Source organism: Pleurodeles waltl, chromosome 8 (genome assembly GCF_031143425.1).
Source record: "Pleurodeles waltl isolate 20211129_DDA chromosome 8, aPleWal1.hap1.20221129, whole genome shotgun sequence".
Classification (NCBI taxonomy): domain Eukaryota; kingdom Metazoa; phylum Chordata; class Amphibia; order Caudata; family Salamandridae; genus Pleurodeles; species Pleurodeles waltl.
The window spans coordinates 831,464,189-831,480,230 of NC_090447.1; the positions used below are offsets into that span (position 1 = coordinate 831,464,189).

The window sequence follows — 16,042 nt, forward strand, 5'->3', positions numbered from 1 at the left end:
TTCTTAATGTCACAGCATGAAGGGTCTCCTGGTACAAAGCCGGACCATCGGGCAATACCTCCAGGGTCCCGGGGGCCGGGGCCAGAACCTGGCCACCCTGTACAGCACTGCCCCCCGTTTCGCAGGGGCTGGGCTGATCTCCCACCTTCCATTCGCAGTACTGCCTCCTGAGCAGTGGGCCGCATCACTCCTCAGGATCAGTGGGTGGCAGCCGGGCCGGAACCAGGGCCCCCACTCGCCCAATTCCCCACGACACGTCAGCAGCAGGCCACGACCTCTCACACCTCCACCTCCTGAGCCGGCTGGGGTCCTTCATGCCTGGACCCCCCATCTCCAGTCTCCGGGGCCGACACCTCCATCCAGCACGGGCAAGCAGGCGCGAAAGAGACATCTCCTCCGTGCCACTCCCAGCAGGCCCTCTGCTCCACGGCTGCCTTCTTTATTTATTTTGTGCTGTTTCTCTTCGCATTCAGGAACCAGAGCCTTCACGCCCTGGTCAGCGACGGCAGGGGGTTGTCCTAGAAGGTTCAGAGCCGGGTGGGCATCAGGATGATGGAAAATAGCCCCTCGTTGAGACGGGAGCCTACAGGGACTCGACTAGTCAGCCATCTTGGTTGTCTCCGCCCCCCACATGTTCATAAGTTATGTGAAGACCATAGCATAATGAATAGAATACTAGTCAGAATGATGCTCAGCACATAACAGTTCCCCAGAAGTTAGAGACAAGGAAAGCAGTGGTCAGTGGTGTTGTACCAGAATATTGTTGTCCGAATTTTGCTTGACATAAACATCCTCACTAATGTTAATAATTGAAAATCAACACCCAATGGGATGAAGTTTTTGCAAACAGCCTTCAGAACATAATATTTATGTCAGATAATGTTTCTATATATGATATTCTGAAATACAACTTGGTCAAGCGGCAATGTAAGAAGCGTGCCTCAGGGTCTGGAGTGGAAGGTACCCATAATTCTCAGTTATTTATATACTAGTTTGTACTGGTGTGTGTGTGTGTGTGTGCGCGCTCAGGCCTTACCCTAGGACAAATTACTCACCACTCTAGCAGCCTTTTTTAATGGCAACCCTCTAGCTTTCTCCTTATAAATAGTTTATTTATATTACACCCTAGGATAGGGAACCCCTCTGCCTGTAAATTCCAGATGCTCAAAAATTGCCTTGTTCAATAGCTCATAAATGCACCCCCTATTGAGCACAGTAGGGGCATAAAAAAGGACAGTAGAGAAAGACTATAAGGAATACATGCTCTTTTCTTACATCCTCATTCCCTCCTACTCGGAATTATCTGCAGCTCCAAGTGGCTCCATCTTTAAACTCTCTAGTACCTTATCCGAACAGCTCCCCACCCCACAGTGGGCCAGGACCAGAAATACCCTGATGCACAAACCTTTTGTGCTCATATAATACACTAAAGTGTACAAAAACGTTTTATACGGACGGAAATTTACTGATCCTTTTTCCTGCTATGCATATTATCAGACATTTACACCCAGAGATTAGGTTTACTCCTGCGGACAACTTATATTTCTATAGCTTGTCCGTTGTAGTAGGTCTCTGGTGGGTCAAAAGTTGGTCTTTGAGTCAACACTCTGTGAAAACTAGCAAGCATCTACATATGTGGATATTTACTAAGACTTTTAAAGTTCCTGCTTTGTAGAGCAGGAGAAAGCCCTTTTACAAGGTATGAAAGGGCTGGGTAAAACTCTCTATTTCAAAGAGTGTAAGGCTTTGTGCAAGTCGAAAATATTATCCCAGTGGAGAGAAAATGTATTAAAAAAAATTGCTTGTGCACATTTCTGCCATGCATGCTCCTGAAATATTTCCACCAAGTGGACAGCTGGCTGAAGCACACAACACAGAGTTTGAATCTATCAGGAAATTTGCGATTTGCAGTCATTTCCAGGCGTACTCTCACTGGATTTTGTGAATTTCAAAAAATGTGTAACTGTGCATAAATCGTAATGATAACCTTTCAATTGCCAGCATGACCCTATTTAGTCTTCTTACATCGAAAAGAGTACTAACCGTAAAGGACGCTAACTTTTCAGAAGGGCAATTGAAAGACCCAAACAGAGGGAATTTAGTAATAATCCTGGAGCCTCATTTACGAGGTTCTGGTGCAGGGTAGCGTCACAAGGAACCTTGCTGCGCTGCCCTGTGTCAAAACAAAAGGGTATGAATGCGCCATATATATCAGATACGGTGCATTCCTGTTCATTTCCCCTGCGCTGGCGCACAATGGACTGCCATGTGCCAAAGCAGGCACTCTTGCGCCGTGGTGCAAGGGTGCCTGCATTGCAGGGATGGTTATTGTTGTGCAGTAAGGGTCATATCTTCCTGCACAAAAACAGTCACAAGAGGTGTTTCCTCTTTCTAGCTGTGCTGCAAACTGCAGCACTCATAGAAAAAGCAAGAATTAGGAGAAATAAAGGTTTTTCTCCTTGTTGCTCCTCCCTTAAGCCTCACCTGGGGAGACATAGGCTTTTTACGCATTCCCAGGTTTACGAAATCTCGTAAATCAGGGATTGTGTCAAATGCTATGGGTGTTACGTAGGAACACCCACCATAACACGCATGGCATGCCTCCCTATCGCAGGGTGAGGCAACGCAGCGAGTTGCGCTGCATTGCTTCAGTCCATATCTACAAGGCCATCTAAAGCCACGCAGGGTGGCTATATGTCACCTTGTAGCTATGGCCCTGCAGTGTGTGGTGTTGGACAGTCACTAAAAGTGACGCTATGGCAGCACACAGGAGCAAGGAAATAAGTCCCCTGGTGTTTCTGCAGTAGCTGTGGAGAAGCATGTAAGCACACAAACTATGGGGGAGATTTAAGAAAAGTGGCCAGTGCTGCACCAATTTTCTTGCACCCCTGAGTGCTCCCCTACCGCCACGATGTGCACACCATATTTAAAATAAATACAGTGCACCATGGTGCAGGTTAGGGGACAATAGCATCAACGTTTTTGATGCTATTGATGTACAGTTCCAGGTTGACGCCAACATTTTGGTGCTAACCCTGAACAGTACATTGGGCCCATTGTAACCAATGGTGTGCTCCCTTTTAATGCCTGTTCTGAGCAGGCATTAAAAATGCTGAAATAATGGCGCAAAGAAATCTTTTAGATTCATTTGCGCAATTTTTTCGGCCCCCCCCCCTAATGGTGGTACACCCCCCTTGCATACATTATGCCTGTCGCAGGCATAATGTGGGGTAAGGGGTTACAAAGTGGCACAATGCATGCATTTTGTAATTCTGGCACAGCGGTTTTGGCCTCGTTGAGCTACATTAGTGTCATAAAAAATTACTGTATTGTGGCGCAAGGAGGCGCTAGGCCCTCTTAAATCTTGGCCTTTATTTCTGGTGGAACACTGAGAGAGAGGAGCTCGAACCCATCTACTCACTGTCTACTGGCTACCCTAAATCCACTTGAGGAACAAATATTTTAAAAATTAGAACCGTAATACTGGAATTCTGTTTCATTCGAAGAATAAATTATAGTGTAGTAGTTCAAATAAAAAAGGAACCATAGAATAGTCTTTTTCAGACTTAAACCAAAATACGGTCTCTGTGACATATAAACCACATCAATGAAGCATCAGGCCTCTCAGTGTCAGATGAATGTGCAGGTTGTATTGTATAGTGAACACTCTGGTCAGAGACTTGCAATGCATGAGACACACAAAACATACATTTGCATTAAATAAATACAATTATACCAATAGGATTTTGTATAAATGCAAGCATGTACAAAGTTTTGTGGTAAAATTAGATTTACAGTACAGAGTCATCTGGATCATCACAATATCCATTAACCTCAGGGGAAGATTCGATTTATTAAAACGCAGAGAAACATGTCGAGTCACTTAATATGACAGAGGGAGTTATGGCCTAGAAAGACTTAAATAATATAAGCGATGCAATCTACTGTCTGAGCCAAAGGTGTTTCCAGTGAGAATAAGGGCACTACAGGATTCTGAATCCGGGTCTGGGAAAGGTTGCCTTTGAAAAGATTGAATGAAGGCGAGGGGTAGGAGTTATTTTACTGGTTTAGATATTTCTGATCATGTAGTTATTGTGTACGAACTCTACCAAGAATCTCAAGATTCCTGCATTTTCGTGGTCTCCAGGTAAATGTGTTTCGCTTTGTCACAAAAATTGTTACCCCACAAATACTTCTATTGAAAGTACTGTGAACCATATTTAAATCTTCTTCGAGGAAAAGCTTTTATTTACATCAGCAAGCTGGCCTCGCCCTCTTCCCTCTCCTAGTGCACACCAGGACGCAGCCTCAGAACCTTCTGCACCAGTATAATCAATACAACCAAATGCAGATGAAAGAAGATATGGGAAAACAGTGAGAGTTCAGGGAACCCTTCATTAAGACTGCCTGAACTCTCTCCCATCTTCCAAGCTTAACTTACTGTCCTCTAAAAAAGCACAGATGACAAAGCTTTAGATGCAAATTTACGACTTATAAGGGGTATTCACCTGAACATCTACCTTAATTTGGAAAGGGCCCCTCATCCTTAGCTGCACTTACTTGTTTTACCTTCTAAGCTCACCTCATGACTTTCTTAAATCATTATCCATGATCTGTGCTTTGCACAATCCCTTGCTTTCTTCTTGAGCAGCACAGTGGTTTTGACAATATGTTGGCACATTACAAATTTTAAAAAATGCCAATGGGCGGGCAGGTGTCTGAGCTAATGCAACCATTGAAATCATTGCACTTTTACCTTAAACAAAGATATTTATCCATGCAGACTTTAGTTTTGGCATTAACGTGCCTCATACTTCGCGCTGGCTTTTAGCTAGGTATTGAGCTTGTGCAAATCTGTTGTTATTCCTCCGAAATTGACACCAATTCTGCCCCAAAGTCGTCCTCACTTCTCTCTCATTAAGGCAATCAATTACAAACTTTTCTCGGATTTGGCTTGTTTTATTTGGTAATCAAAACCAAAAAGATTTACATTTTCCTCTGCCACATCCCATGGCGATTTTGTTGGACTCCTTGTATGACTTGCGTTCTTCACCTTATACTCAAATTCTGGTTTCTAAAATGCCATGATGCAGCCTAATGGTTAGCCATGAGCATGTTGTTACATATTGCATCTCTAGTCTCTCTCCTTGTAGTTTTCTCCAAATTAATAATTATTACATAGGGGGTTATTACAACTTTGGAGGTGGTGTTAATCCGTCCCAAAAGTGACGGTAAAGTGACGGATATACCACCAGCCGTATTACGAGTTCCATAGGATATAATGGACTCGTAATACGGCTGGTGGTATATCCGTCACTTTACCGTCACTTTTGGGACGGATTAACACCTCCTCCAAAGTTGTAATAACCTCCATAATGTTTATCCAGAGCCATCTTGGTCTTCTTCCTATTCCAGATCTTGGCTAATTGATGCTTGAACTTTACAAAGTTTCCAACAGTTGTGCATTAGCACTCATTACTGAAATCCCTCTCTGTGGATTGGGATTTTTTTTGTATATTTATAGGATCTAGCAAGGTGCGGGGCTAATTCACCTTTAAGTCTCCGGACTCAGCCCTTTTGTCCAGTTGTTCTCTGAGGCCAGTCAGTGTGGTGTGTCTTGTCTTCAATTGATCATCAGGACCTAATCGCAATGCTTTCCACAGATGAACCTTCTATATGTGATAACTCCTAACACTCTCATCCCCTTCTCTTTCTCTTTTACATTTACACTTGCACATGCCACAGTGCCACAGAGCCCGCCTTATTGAACTGCAGCATCTTTGGAAGTTATGAAGTATCACCTTAGATGATGGTAGGACAATTGATATAGGATTTTCTTTTTTGTTTTTTTAAATGATTGTAAAAGTGTATTTTATCTTGCAAATAAAACAATAATCTATCAGATTCCTATGCGGAGGAGAGCCTAACTTCTCCATTGACTCCATGTCCATTATTTGTCAGTGTTTAAATGAGGTCCTTCCCTAACCACTCGCTGACTGAAGCTTATCGTTTTGCTTTCTTTCACACCACTCTGTCCTACAAGCCCTAGTCTCACCTTCTATTCCAATCCGTCTCCCGCTACCACTTTCCGGCATGTCTAGTGTCATAATGCAGGTTGGTAGCAATCAATGACAGATTGTCCCTCATGTAGCCTCATATGCTGTCAGTGTGGAGCTCTTATTCATACGTTGGGGGATATAAGCCAGAGGCAGGACGATGTGTTAAAAGATGTGACCTGCTTCATACATGCAAACACATGGTTGTGTCAGGTGTAGTCTTTGCTCTTCACATCAAGCTCTGAACTGTGTCAACCCACCTGGCAGAATGCAAGCATCCACGATAAGTGACAAATCAAACGCAAGAAAGAAATCTCTAGCTTCTAACCTCTGATTAAAATTCAGTTAATGACAGGTGACATAACTCTGTTAGCCATTATAATGACTTTGCAACATTCTAAAAGTCTATGCTTTGAGTCAGTCTTCTAATCTCATGGTCTTAGATAAGAGTCCTATAAAAAGCTTCCTCAGGTCAGCGTGACCGAAGTAGCATCCATTCTATAGTTGGAAACATATGTTGGCTTCCTCAGTTTCACCCTAACCTTTCAGCAACCTCTTTATGGTTGTGTGTCCTTAGGGTGAGGACTGAAAAGGATAATCATGTATCTACAGGACTCAGCTATTCCAGACAAGACCAATATTGGAACTTATGAGAACTATCTGGAACATCACTGGTCTACAGTCCTTTGCTTGGGAACTTCGCCTGCTCAAAGCAGCCAAAATGGTTGGGTAAATCACTGGGCAAAAAAAGTGGGAAAAACTTAAGAAACTAGTGCAAAAACACTGATTACCACTTGTCAGTCCCCAAAAACCTGCAATTGTGAGTGCTTTCGTCTGTCCATTGGAATTACTTATGTCTGTTTTATCAGTAAGTAATGAATTTTAAAGCATGTGTATAAATGATATTTTTCTAAATAAATAATCAAAGCATAACACTTTATCATAGGGTGATGGAATTCCAGGCATTCAGGGCGATCCCGGTTTCCCAGGACCAAATGGCTACAAAGGCATTGAAGGAGAAATTGGTCTACCAGGTCCTGGATATCCAGGCCTAAAAGGAGCTCGTGGTATTCCAGGTGATCCAGGAGTTAATGGATTTCCAGGGGTTTCAGGTCCCCCTGGGCCAAAAGGTATGACAAAGATGTGTTTGGTCATTATACTGTCACCAATTATTCCTTTGCCAACGTTTCATGGCTGCATACCACATGAAATATCTGTTACAGGCTCCAGTAGATGATTTCACATGGGCTGGGAAACACATGGATTGCAAGGCACCAGATGACTCAGGGGCAGGGTCAAGCTGTTATCAGATGGTGCAATTCCACTATTTACATGAGCAGTAGAGGTGGGAAAGAGGTAAACAATGGTACTTCTAGGATCACAAATTGGTGACTGCCATCATGGTCCGTGCTATGACTCTTGAGGGCACAACACCGTGGGGGGATAAATCGCTTCCCAAACACAAGAACCCTAATGGCTTCTGGGGCGAAGATGAGCGTATCTAGAGGGCTTACCACTTCCCTGTCACTCTTCACTCTGCTAAGAAACCACTCAAACGTTACTCCAACCCTGTGGGGTGAAGGATTTGATGAAAGATCTCTTCCTATTATGGAAGAAATTTAGCCGTGAATTCTACTCCGTATTTTGAATTTCCGCCAGAAACGGGGGGGTTTTTAGTTCCCTCCAAAAACTGTAAATGAGGCTGTTAATATGCAAGTGCATGCATGATTTACTAAATCAGACTTACAAACTCACTTATAAACTCAGTATTGCTCAGTTAAAATGTTTTTATCATGTTTTTCAAGATTTTGAAAAAGAATTGTAGAAAAATAATAAATAGCGTTTCCTATTTCTTCCTAAGTCAGACAAAAGTTTATTTTCACCTTTATAAAGTGTGCAGTGTGGATCAGAATTTGACTTATTAGCCATAATGATAGTGCGTAATGGAAATGAATGTGCCCTTAAGGTGATGGACAAACAAAGAAATGGCAAATAATATTGTGATATAGATGCATTGCTGGTGGTCCTATGGAAACATCATGTTGATCTATGCTTTTCTTTGGTGTGTTTCCCAATAAAAAGGAGACCCCAGCTGTGAAGAAAATGATGACCAACAGAATGTCATTCTCGGAGCAGGTAGAGTACTTATACACATTTTGCATCTTATTATACTTTTTGATTCAGAATTTATTTATGATGGCTTCCCATTGACCTCTACAAACTTAACAAAAGATGGGAGTTTTCAAGGGGGAGTCGCAATATTGTGATTCAAGTATCAGAATTTAAAAATATTGACTTTGCATTTTCAACCAGTACTATATTGTCAACTAACAGTAAATCTATAATTCTGTATATATATTAATCTGATTGGTAATCAATATTTTGGAATCAATATTTTTGCAAGCTGATATATATATATCACAACAATAGTGTGGATACACCTTTACAAAGTGTAGGAAGTTGGCTCTGTATGCACTATTTCAAAGTAAGGAATAGTATGCACAGAGTCCAAGGGTTCCCCTTAGAGGTAAGATAGTGGCAAAAAGAGATAATACTAATGCTCTATTTTGTGGTAGTGTGGTCGAGCAGTAGGCTTATCAAAGGAGTAGTGTTAAGCATTTGTTGTACATACACACAGGCAATAAATGAGGAACACACACTCAGAGACAAATCCAGGGCAATAGGTTTTGTTATAAAAAAATATATTTTCTTAGTTTATTTTAAGAACCACCGGTTCAAATTCTACATGTAATATCTCATTTGAAAGGTATTTCAGGTAAGTACTTTATGAACTTTGAATAATCACAATAGCATACATACTTTTTACACATTTAGCTGTTTTAAAAGTGGACACAGTGCAATTTTCACAGTTCCTAGGGGAGGTAAAGTAATGTTAGTTCTTGCAGGTAAGTAAACCACCTACGGGGTTCAAATTGGGGTCCTAGGTTGCCCACCGTTGGGGGTTCAGAGCAACCCCAAAGTCACCACACCAGCAGCTCAGGGCCGGTCAGGTGCAGAGTTCAAAGTGGTGCCCAAAACACATAGGCTTCAATGGAGAAGGGGGTGCCCCGGTTCCAGTCTGCCAGCAGGTAAGTACCCGCGTCTTCGGAGGGCAGACCAGGGGGGTTTTGTAGGGCACCGGGGGGGACACAAGTCCACACAGAAAGTACACCCTCAGCAGCGCGGGGGCGGCCGGGTGCAGTGTGCAAACAAGCGTTGGGTTCTCAATAGGATTCAATGGGAGACCAAGGGGTCTCTTCAGCGGTGCAGGCAGGCAAGGGGGGGCTCCTCGGGGTAGCCACCACCTGGGCAAGGGAGAGAGCCTCCTGGGGGTCACTCCTGCACTGAAGTTCCGATCCTTCAGGTGCTGGGGGCTGCGGGTGCAGGGTCTTTTCCAGCCGTCGGGATTTTAGAGTCAGGCAGTCGCGGTCAGGGGGAGCCTCGGGATTCCCTCTGCAGGCGTCGCTGTGGGGGCTCAGGGGGGACAACTTTGGTTACTCACAGTCTCGGAGTCGCCGGGGAGTCCTCCCTGAAGTGTTGTTTCTCCACAAGTCGAGCCGGGGGCGTCGGGTGCAGAGTTACAAGTCTCACGCTTCTGGCGGGAAACGCAGTTGTTTTAAAGTTGCTCCTTTGGAAACAAAGTTGCAGTCTTGGGTGAACAGGGCCGCTGTCCTTGGGAGTTTCTTGGTCCTTCTAGAGCAGGGCAGTCCTCTGAGGATTTAGAGGTCGCTGGTCCTGGGGAAAGCGTCGCTGGAGCAGTGTCTTTAGAAGTGGGGAGACAGGCCGGTAGAGCTGGGGCCAAAGCAGTTGGTGTCTCCGTCTTCTCTGCAGGGTTTTTCAGCTCAGCAGTCCTCTTCTTCTTAGGTTGCAGGAATCTAAATTCTTAGGTTCAGGGAAGCCCTTAAATACTAAATTTAAGGGCGTGTTTTAGGTCTGGGGGGTTAGTAGCCAATGGCTACTAGCCCTGAGGGTGGGTACACCCTCTTTGTGCCTCCTCCCAAGGGGAGGGGGTCACATTCCTATCCCTATTGGGGGAATCCTCCATCTGCAAGATGGAAGATTTCTAAAAGTTAGAGTCACTTCAGCTCAGGACACCTTAGGGGCTGTCCTGACTGGCCAGTGACTCCTCCTTGTTATTCTCATTATCTCCTCCAGCCTTGCCGCCAAAAGTGGGGCCGTGGCCGGAGGGGGCGGGCAACTCCACTAGCTGGAGTGCCCTGCGGTGCTGGAACAAAGGGGGTAAGCCTTTGAGGCTCACCGCCAGGTGTTACAGCTCCTGCCTGGGGGAGGTGATAGCATCTCCACCCAGTGCAGGCTTTGTTACTGGCCATAGAGTGACAAAGGCACTCTCCCCATGTGGCGAGCAACATGTCTCGAGTGTGGCAGGCTGCTAAAACCAGTCAGCCTACACGGGTAGTTGGTTAAGGTTTCAGGGGGCACCTCTAAGGTGCCTTCTGGGGTGTATTTCACAATAAAATGTACACTGGCATCAGTGTGCATTTATTGTGCTGAGAAGTTTGATACCAAACTTCCCAGTTTTCAGTGTAGCCATTATGGTGCTGTAGAGTTCGTGTTTGACAGACTCCCAGACCATATACTCTTATGGCTACCCTGCACTTACAATGTCTAAGGTTTGGCTTAGACACTGTAGGGGCACAGTGCTCATGCACTGGTGCCCTCACCTATGGTATAGTGCACCCTGCATTAGGGCTGTAAGGCCTGCTAGAGGGGTGACTTATCTATACTGCATAGGCAGTGTGAGGTTGGCATGGCACCCTGAGGGGAGTGCCATGTCGACTTACTGGTTTTGTCCTCACCAGCACACACAAGCTGGCAAGCAGTGTGTCTGTGCTGAGTGAGGGGTCCCCAGGGTGGCATAAGATATGCTGCAGCCCTTAGAGACCTTCCCTGGCATCAGGGCCCTTGGTACCATGGGTACCAGTTACAAGGGACTTACCTGGATGCCAGGGTGCCAATTGTGTAAAACAAAAGTACAGGTTAGGGAAAGAACACTGGTGCTGGGGCCTGGTTAGCAGGCCTCAGCACACTTTCAATTCAAAACATAGCATCAGCAAAGGCAAAAAGTCAGGGGGTAACCATGCCAAGGAGGCATTTCCTTACACAAAGCTTGACAGATAAATATCTGATAGCAAATATGTATCACTTCGCAGTGAAATGCAAGGTGATGCAGACTACTTATGTTTTGGTACAGATCAAATGTATGTACTGCAATTTCCACGTTATTAACAATTTTGAGTGTGAACCAATAAGGCTTATAATTGTAGCACACAGTGCTTGTTTCTTTATGGCATTTGTTTTCAGTGCAAAAAAAAATGCAATCGAGACTGATTTTAGATTGACAGAAGGATTTATTATTTGCCACTGAATCGTGGCTGTGACTTAAATGTTCACCCATTTTAACTGCTCTCTGTTTCCATCTGGTTATAAACAGGAGTGCACAAAGTTGGGATTTTTTTTCAACCTTCACAAAGCACATAGGAAACAGTAACAACTTCGTGAAGGTTGGAAAGTCTAAAGCATTTGAGTGAAAATTGTACTTTTGTAACAATTTATGTTGCAAATAGTAACCTTTCAGCAAATAATGTTGTTACAAAGAAAAACCCTTACATAAATTTGTAGTAAAGCATGTTACTGACATTTTCCCTGTTGGCTGGGTTATTTGAAGTGAAAGGTATATTGCAATGCTGTGAAAGCAAAGTTAAACTGGAAATCTTTGAAGACCAAACTTAGGCCCAGGTTTAAGCTTGCTTTGAGACAAATTTGCCTCATTTTTTTTTAATGCAAATTTGGTGCAAACCTAACACCAAATTTATACTTCGGCTCTAGACCCATCTAGCGCCAAAGTTTTGGAGTTAATGTCATTTTTTGCTAGCGGGAACCTACCTTGCATCAATGAGATGCAAGGTAGGCGTTCCTGGGCAAAATGACTATATGGCCTTAACACCATATTTATCCCCGTGCTAAAATCAAGCACTGGGGGATGGGGGCCTTAAATAATGGTGCTAAGCTTGTTTAGCCTGGGTCAGGGCTGGCAGTAGGGGACCCAATGGCCTATTTCCATGGTTGGAACCCATGGAATGGGCCCACCAGTGCCCTTCCCTAGCCCCAGGTACACCTCCGCCCACACCAGAGTGGATGGGGGGGGGGTCCCTATTCCAGGTCAGACAGTAAGTTCAGGTGAGTATTGGGGTGGTGGGCATGACTCCTGTCTTTACTAAGGCAGGAGTCATGTCCATGGGGGTTGTGCATCAAAGTTTGGCAGCGATAACCAGTTTCTAACACTTCTTGGAGGAATTACTACATAAAGTGTGGTTGATGCATGACATATGTGCCCTTAATACTATAGGGTAGTTTGTGCACTGTTTAAATTTTTTAATTTACTTTGTTTATTGCAGAATTGTGCGCCTTTAGACTTACTTTATGCAAGTAATCAAATAATGCACTTTACTACAAAAGATCTGGCCTAAATGGGTCAATACATGCAAACAATATTTGTGTATACCTGTATTTGCATGCATTAGCACAGGAGGGCCAAAATCCTTTTGCACTTGACGGGAGACTGTACATGTACAAGCCCAATGTGGCTGCTAAACTTTGCCTTACACTCAGTGAAGCAAGTAGTGATCTCTAATTCCAGAATTGTGCTAACATTAGCAAAGAAGTCTGAAAACATGCATGCAGGTATTAAAAGAAGGGCCTCATTTTATACTGTGCACAGTGAATACCGATACTCAAGTGTGAGGTATTTACTAGCTGCGCTAAGTAGCTCATATTCTGAATTTTCGTTTGGGAAGAGAGTAATTACATATAGCATTAGTCTTCTTGCACCAGAATTTCCCCAAGTGTTCCTTATTTGAATTTCAACATGATTATCCAGTAACAATATCCTAGCAAACAATTACAAGAGGTGAGGTAAGTACTGCATTAATCTGAACTTCAGTCCCTTTGCAAACTCTTGTATACTGAGGGATCAACATGTCCCCATACCTTATAATTAGGTGCTAAGCATGGCTGTCTCTGGAAGGCAAATGGGAAATCTGCCAGTCAACCAAGCATTCCACAATCAGTGATGGCTCCTTATCAGAGACTTCTTCCCACAGCCCTGCCTCCCATGGACGATGATTAACCAAAAAGCGAGGGGTAGCGAACAAGCCATCGCACAAACTTTGACCAGAATGACATTACAGGAAATGACATCTCAGGACACCAGTACCTTTCCAGGACAAGGGGCAGGGTTTGCTTGGAAAAAAGTTCAGTAAAATGTTGTCACAAAAACTGTTAAAAAATAACTACCTATGTGGTTGCATGTGCACAAATAGGTAGCCACTACAAAGGCTTCTGTAAAACATTATTTCAAAAATCATTTGAAAATGTACACCTGTCCTTCACAGGTGTGCCTACAAAGGCTGGCATTTAAAACAAATTTTTTTTTTATCTTTTACAAAAACATTTTCTAAAGAGCACAGGCAATGGTAAAGACAAAATCTCACTAGTCAAAACTTGATCTATTGACCTTATCAATTCTTGTTTATTTAAGCAATGTAGATTTTAATTTAATTTATTTTAAAATGTAATTTAGTTAATTTATTTTTAAATGTAATTTATTTTAGCAATGTAGATTTTAATTACATTTATTTTAAAATGTAATTTTTTTATTTTATTTTGAAATGTAATTTAGTAGATGTCAGATCTCTCGGTCTTGCCTCCAGGCTCCTGATGACAGGCGGGGGGTACAGAGAGAGGGGGAGCGGGGGGCTGAGCAATGCCAACTATAGAGTGTAGCTTAAAAAAATCTATAGAGTGTAGTTTAAAAACACAGCACACTGTAGATTGATGTCTCGATTGTACATGTAAGTGGTGTAGTTTAACTATTATCCCCCACTGCAGGCGCAATCCATTTTATCCCATTTAGCAGTGTTTGTTAGTGAGAGTGAGAACCAGTGTGTATGAGTATGTTTGTGTGTGAGTAACAGTGAGTGGAAGTGAGTATGAGTGAAAATGAGTAAGTGAGAGAGTGTGAGTTTGAGTGAGGGGGAAGAGAGTGAATGTGAAAGGGGGTGAGTATGTGTGAAATGAAGAGAGTGTGAGTAAGAGTGGGTTTGTGTGCGTATTGTATTACCATGAGTCTGCTGCTGGCCATTGCATGCTCAATATATTTCTGGGCTTATGGTGGCAGCCGGGGTAACATGCAGCTGTTGGCACATACTGGAAAACATTATTGGCAGTGGGGCACTGGTGGCAAAATGCTGTTGCTGGGACATTGCAGGAAACCTTTGACGGCAAAATGCAGACCCTGATACTGGAAATAATACTTGACATAAGAGGACACCTATGGCAAAATGCCGGTGCTGGCACATTGGAAATACTTGTTTGCCTTCGGGAGGGCAACCATAGCATATTAGTCCTGAGGGGGTGTTTTGGGGGAAGCAGGCAATTAAGACATGTTTGACATTCTGATGGCATATAAACAGTAACAATGGCAGAATTCTGGTACTGCCGTAGTGCATGTTATGATTCGCTAGGTGGTGCCCATAACAAAATGCAGGCATTGACACAATGATTTAATATATGGGGAACTCGCAAGCCAACTTTTGAAAACAATGGAGTGAACTCCAGTCAGGTATTGCACACCAGCACTTTCGAAGATATTGCCAGCCACCACTGAACATAATTTACATTTTTTGTCATGATAAAAATTGATTTTTGCTTCTTGCTTGCATTGGGCCATTCACATGTTTAAATTGATTTAATTCATTATGTAGGGTCTGGCTGCCGCTTCGAAGCTCCACAGGGACCTGCTGGAAGGAAAGGATTTCCAGGAAATAAAGGTAATGATATGTTTGTAATAAGTAATGCACAAGATAAATGCCAGGTTGCATGACTTCTAGGTGACCAATCATCAATGACAAACCGAAAAACAGAAGGACAAAGAAATAATATAAAAGGCCATAATGACAGACTTAACCAACATTTTTATTAAAGCTGAGCTCATACATCAATCTTAAGAGAAGCAGATGGAATGTATCCCTAGTGGTTGCTGATATAAAAGACGATGAGACCTGAGTATCCTTCTGAGCAACAGTATGTAGTATTGCTTGGCAATGTTACAGTGCACTGGTGCTTAACATTTTGACTTTTGTGGACCCCTACGGAATCATTATTGGAATACAGGAATCCTCACCGAATCATTATTGAATCTGGGGATAACCACTGAGTCATTATTGAAATCCAGGGACCCCTGCAAAAGCAATTTTAATGATTTGAACCATAAAACAATACACAAAAATACACAAATGATTAAATAGGTTATTTAATTCATAAACAAATATGAAAATGTATAACTTTAATAGGAAGGTTGAAGCTTTTCTAAATTCAATTGAGGCCATCCATTGTCCAAACTATATCCTGTTTGATGCACGTAGTTGTGGCAGATCCCCAGGGACCCCTTGAACACAGGTTAAGAACCACAGTTATAGTGCTTTAGGACTAGGAGTGCAAAATGTCTAACAGATACTTAATATAACCAGTGACCATCTAAATGATTGGGATTTAAAATAATTGTATATAAATGTAACCCATGTGAAAGGTTATCAAGAATCAGACCCTTAAGGAAAGACATTAAACTCTCCTGATTTAGAGGTACTTTGTGGTTAAGGCATAATGTCTATTTGAATGGTGCCCTCCTAATTGCACTGCCAATGAAAGTGTTTCTTTTTTTAAGAGTATGAAGAGACACATTTGAGATCTGCCTTCTCCATTCTTATTGTAGGTTATCTACTATTGGCCAATGTATATTAAGAGTTAAATAAATGCCACATCTACTTTATAGAGATCTGTTTCCTCCATGCTCAATTTCCGCAGAAGGCACAGGGGAACCAAAGGAAAGAGGAGGAGCCCTGTTTGTAGATTTTCAAGGGAAGAACTCAAAGCCGGTGGGTGAATAGATGGTCATGGGCTACATACCT

At 43.0% G+C, this 16,042-nt stretch overlaps 1 protein-coding gene and 1 long non-coding RNA gene across 2 annotated transcripts in view; one reads left to right on the plus strand and one right to left on the minus strand.

Annotated features, from left to right (window-relative positions):
• COL4A2 (collagen type IV alpha 2 chain) overlaps window positions 1-16,042 on the plus strand; it is a 628,472-nt gene that overhangs the window by 435,794 nt on the left and 176,636 nt on the right. The window contains exons 25-27 of the mRNA XM_069205111.1: window positions 7,003-7,186; window positions 8,139-8,192; window positions 14,840-14,905. Of these exons, the coding sequence (XP_069061212.1) occupies window positions 7,003-7,186; window positions 8,139-8,192; window positions 14,840-14,905 (304 nt within the window). The remainder of the gene's footprint in view (window positions 1-7,002; window positions 7,187-8,138; window positions 8,193-14,839; window positions 14,906-16,042) is intronic.
• LOC138250338 (uncharacterized) overlaps window positions 1-16,042 on the minus strand; it is a 582,532-nt gene that overhangs the window by 375,001 nt on the left and 191,489 nt on the right. The window lies entirely within an intron of this gene.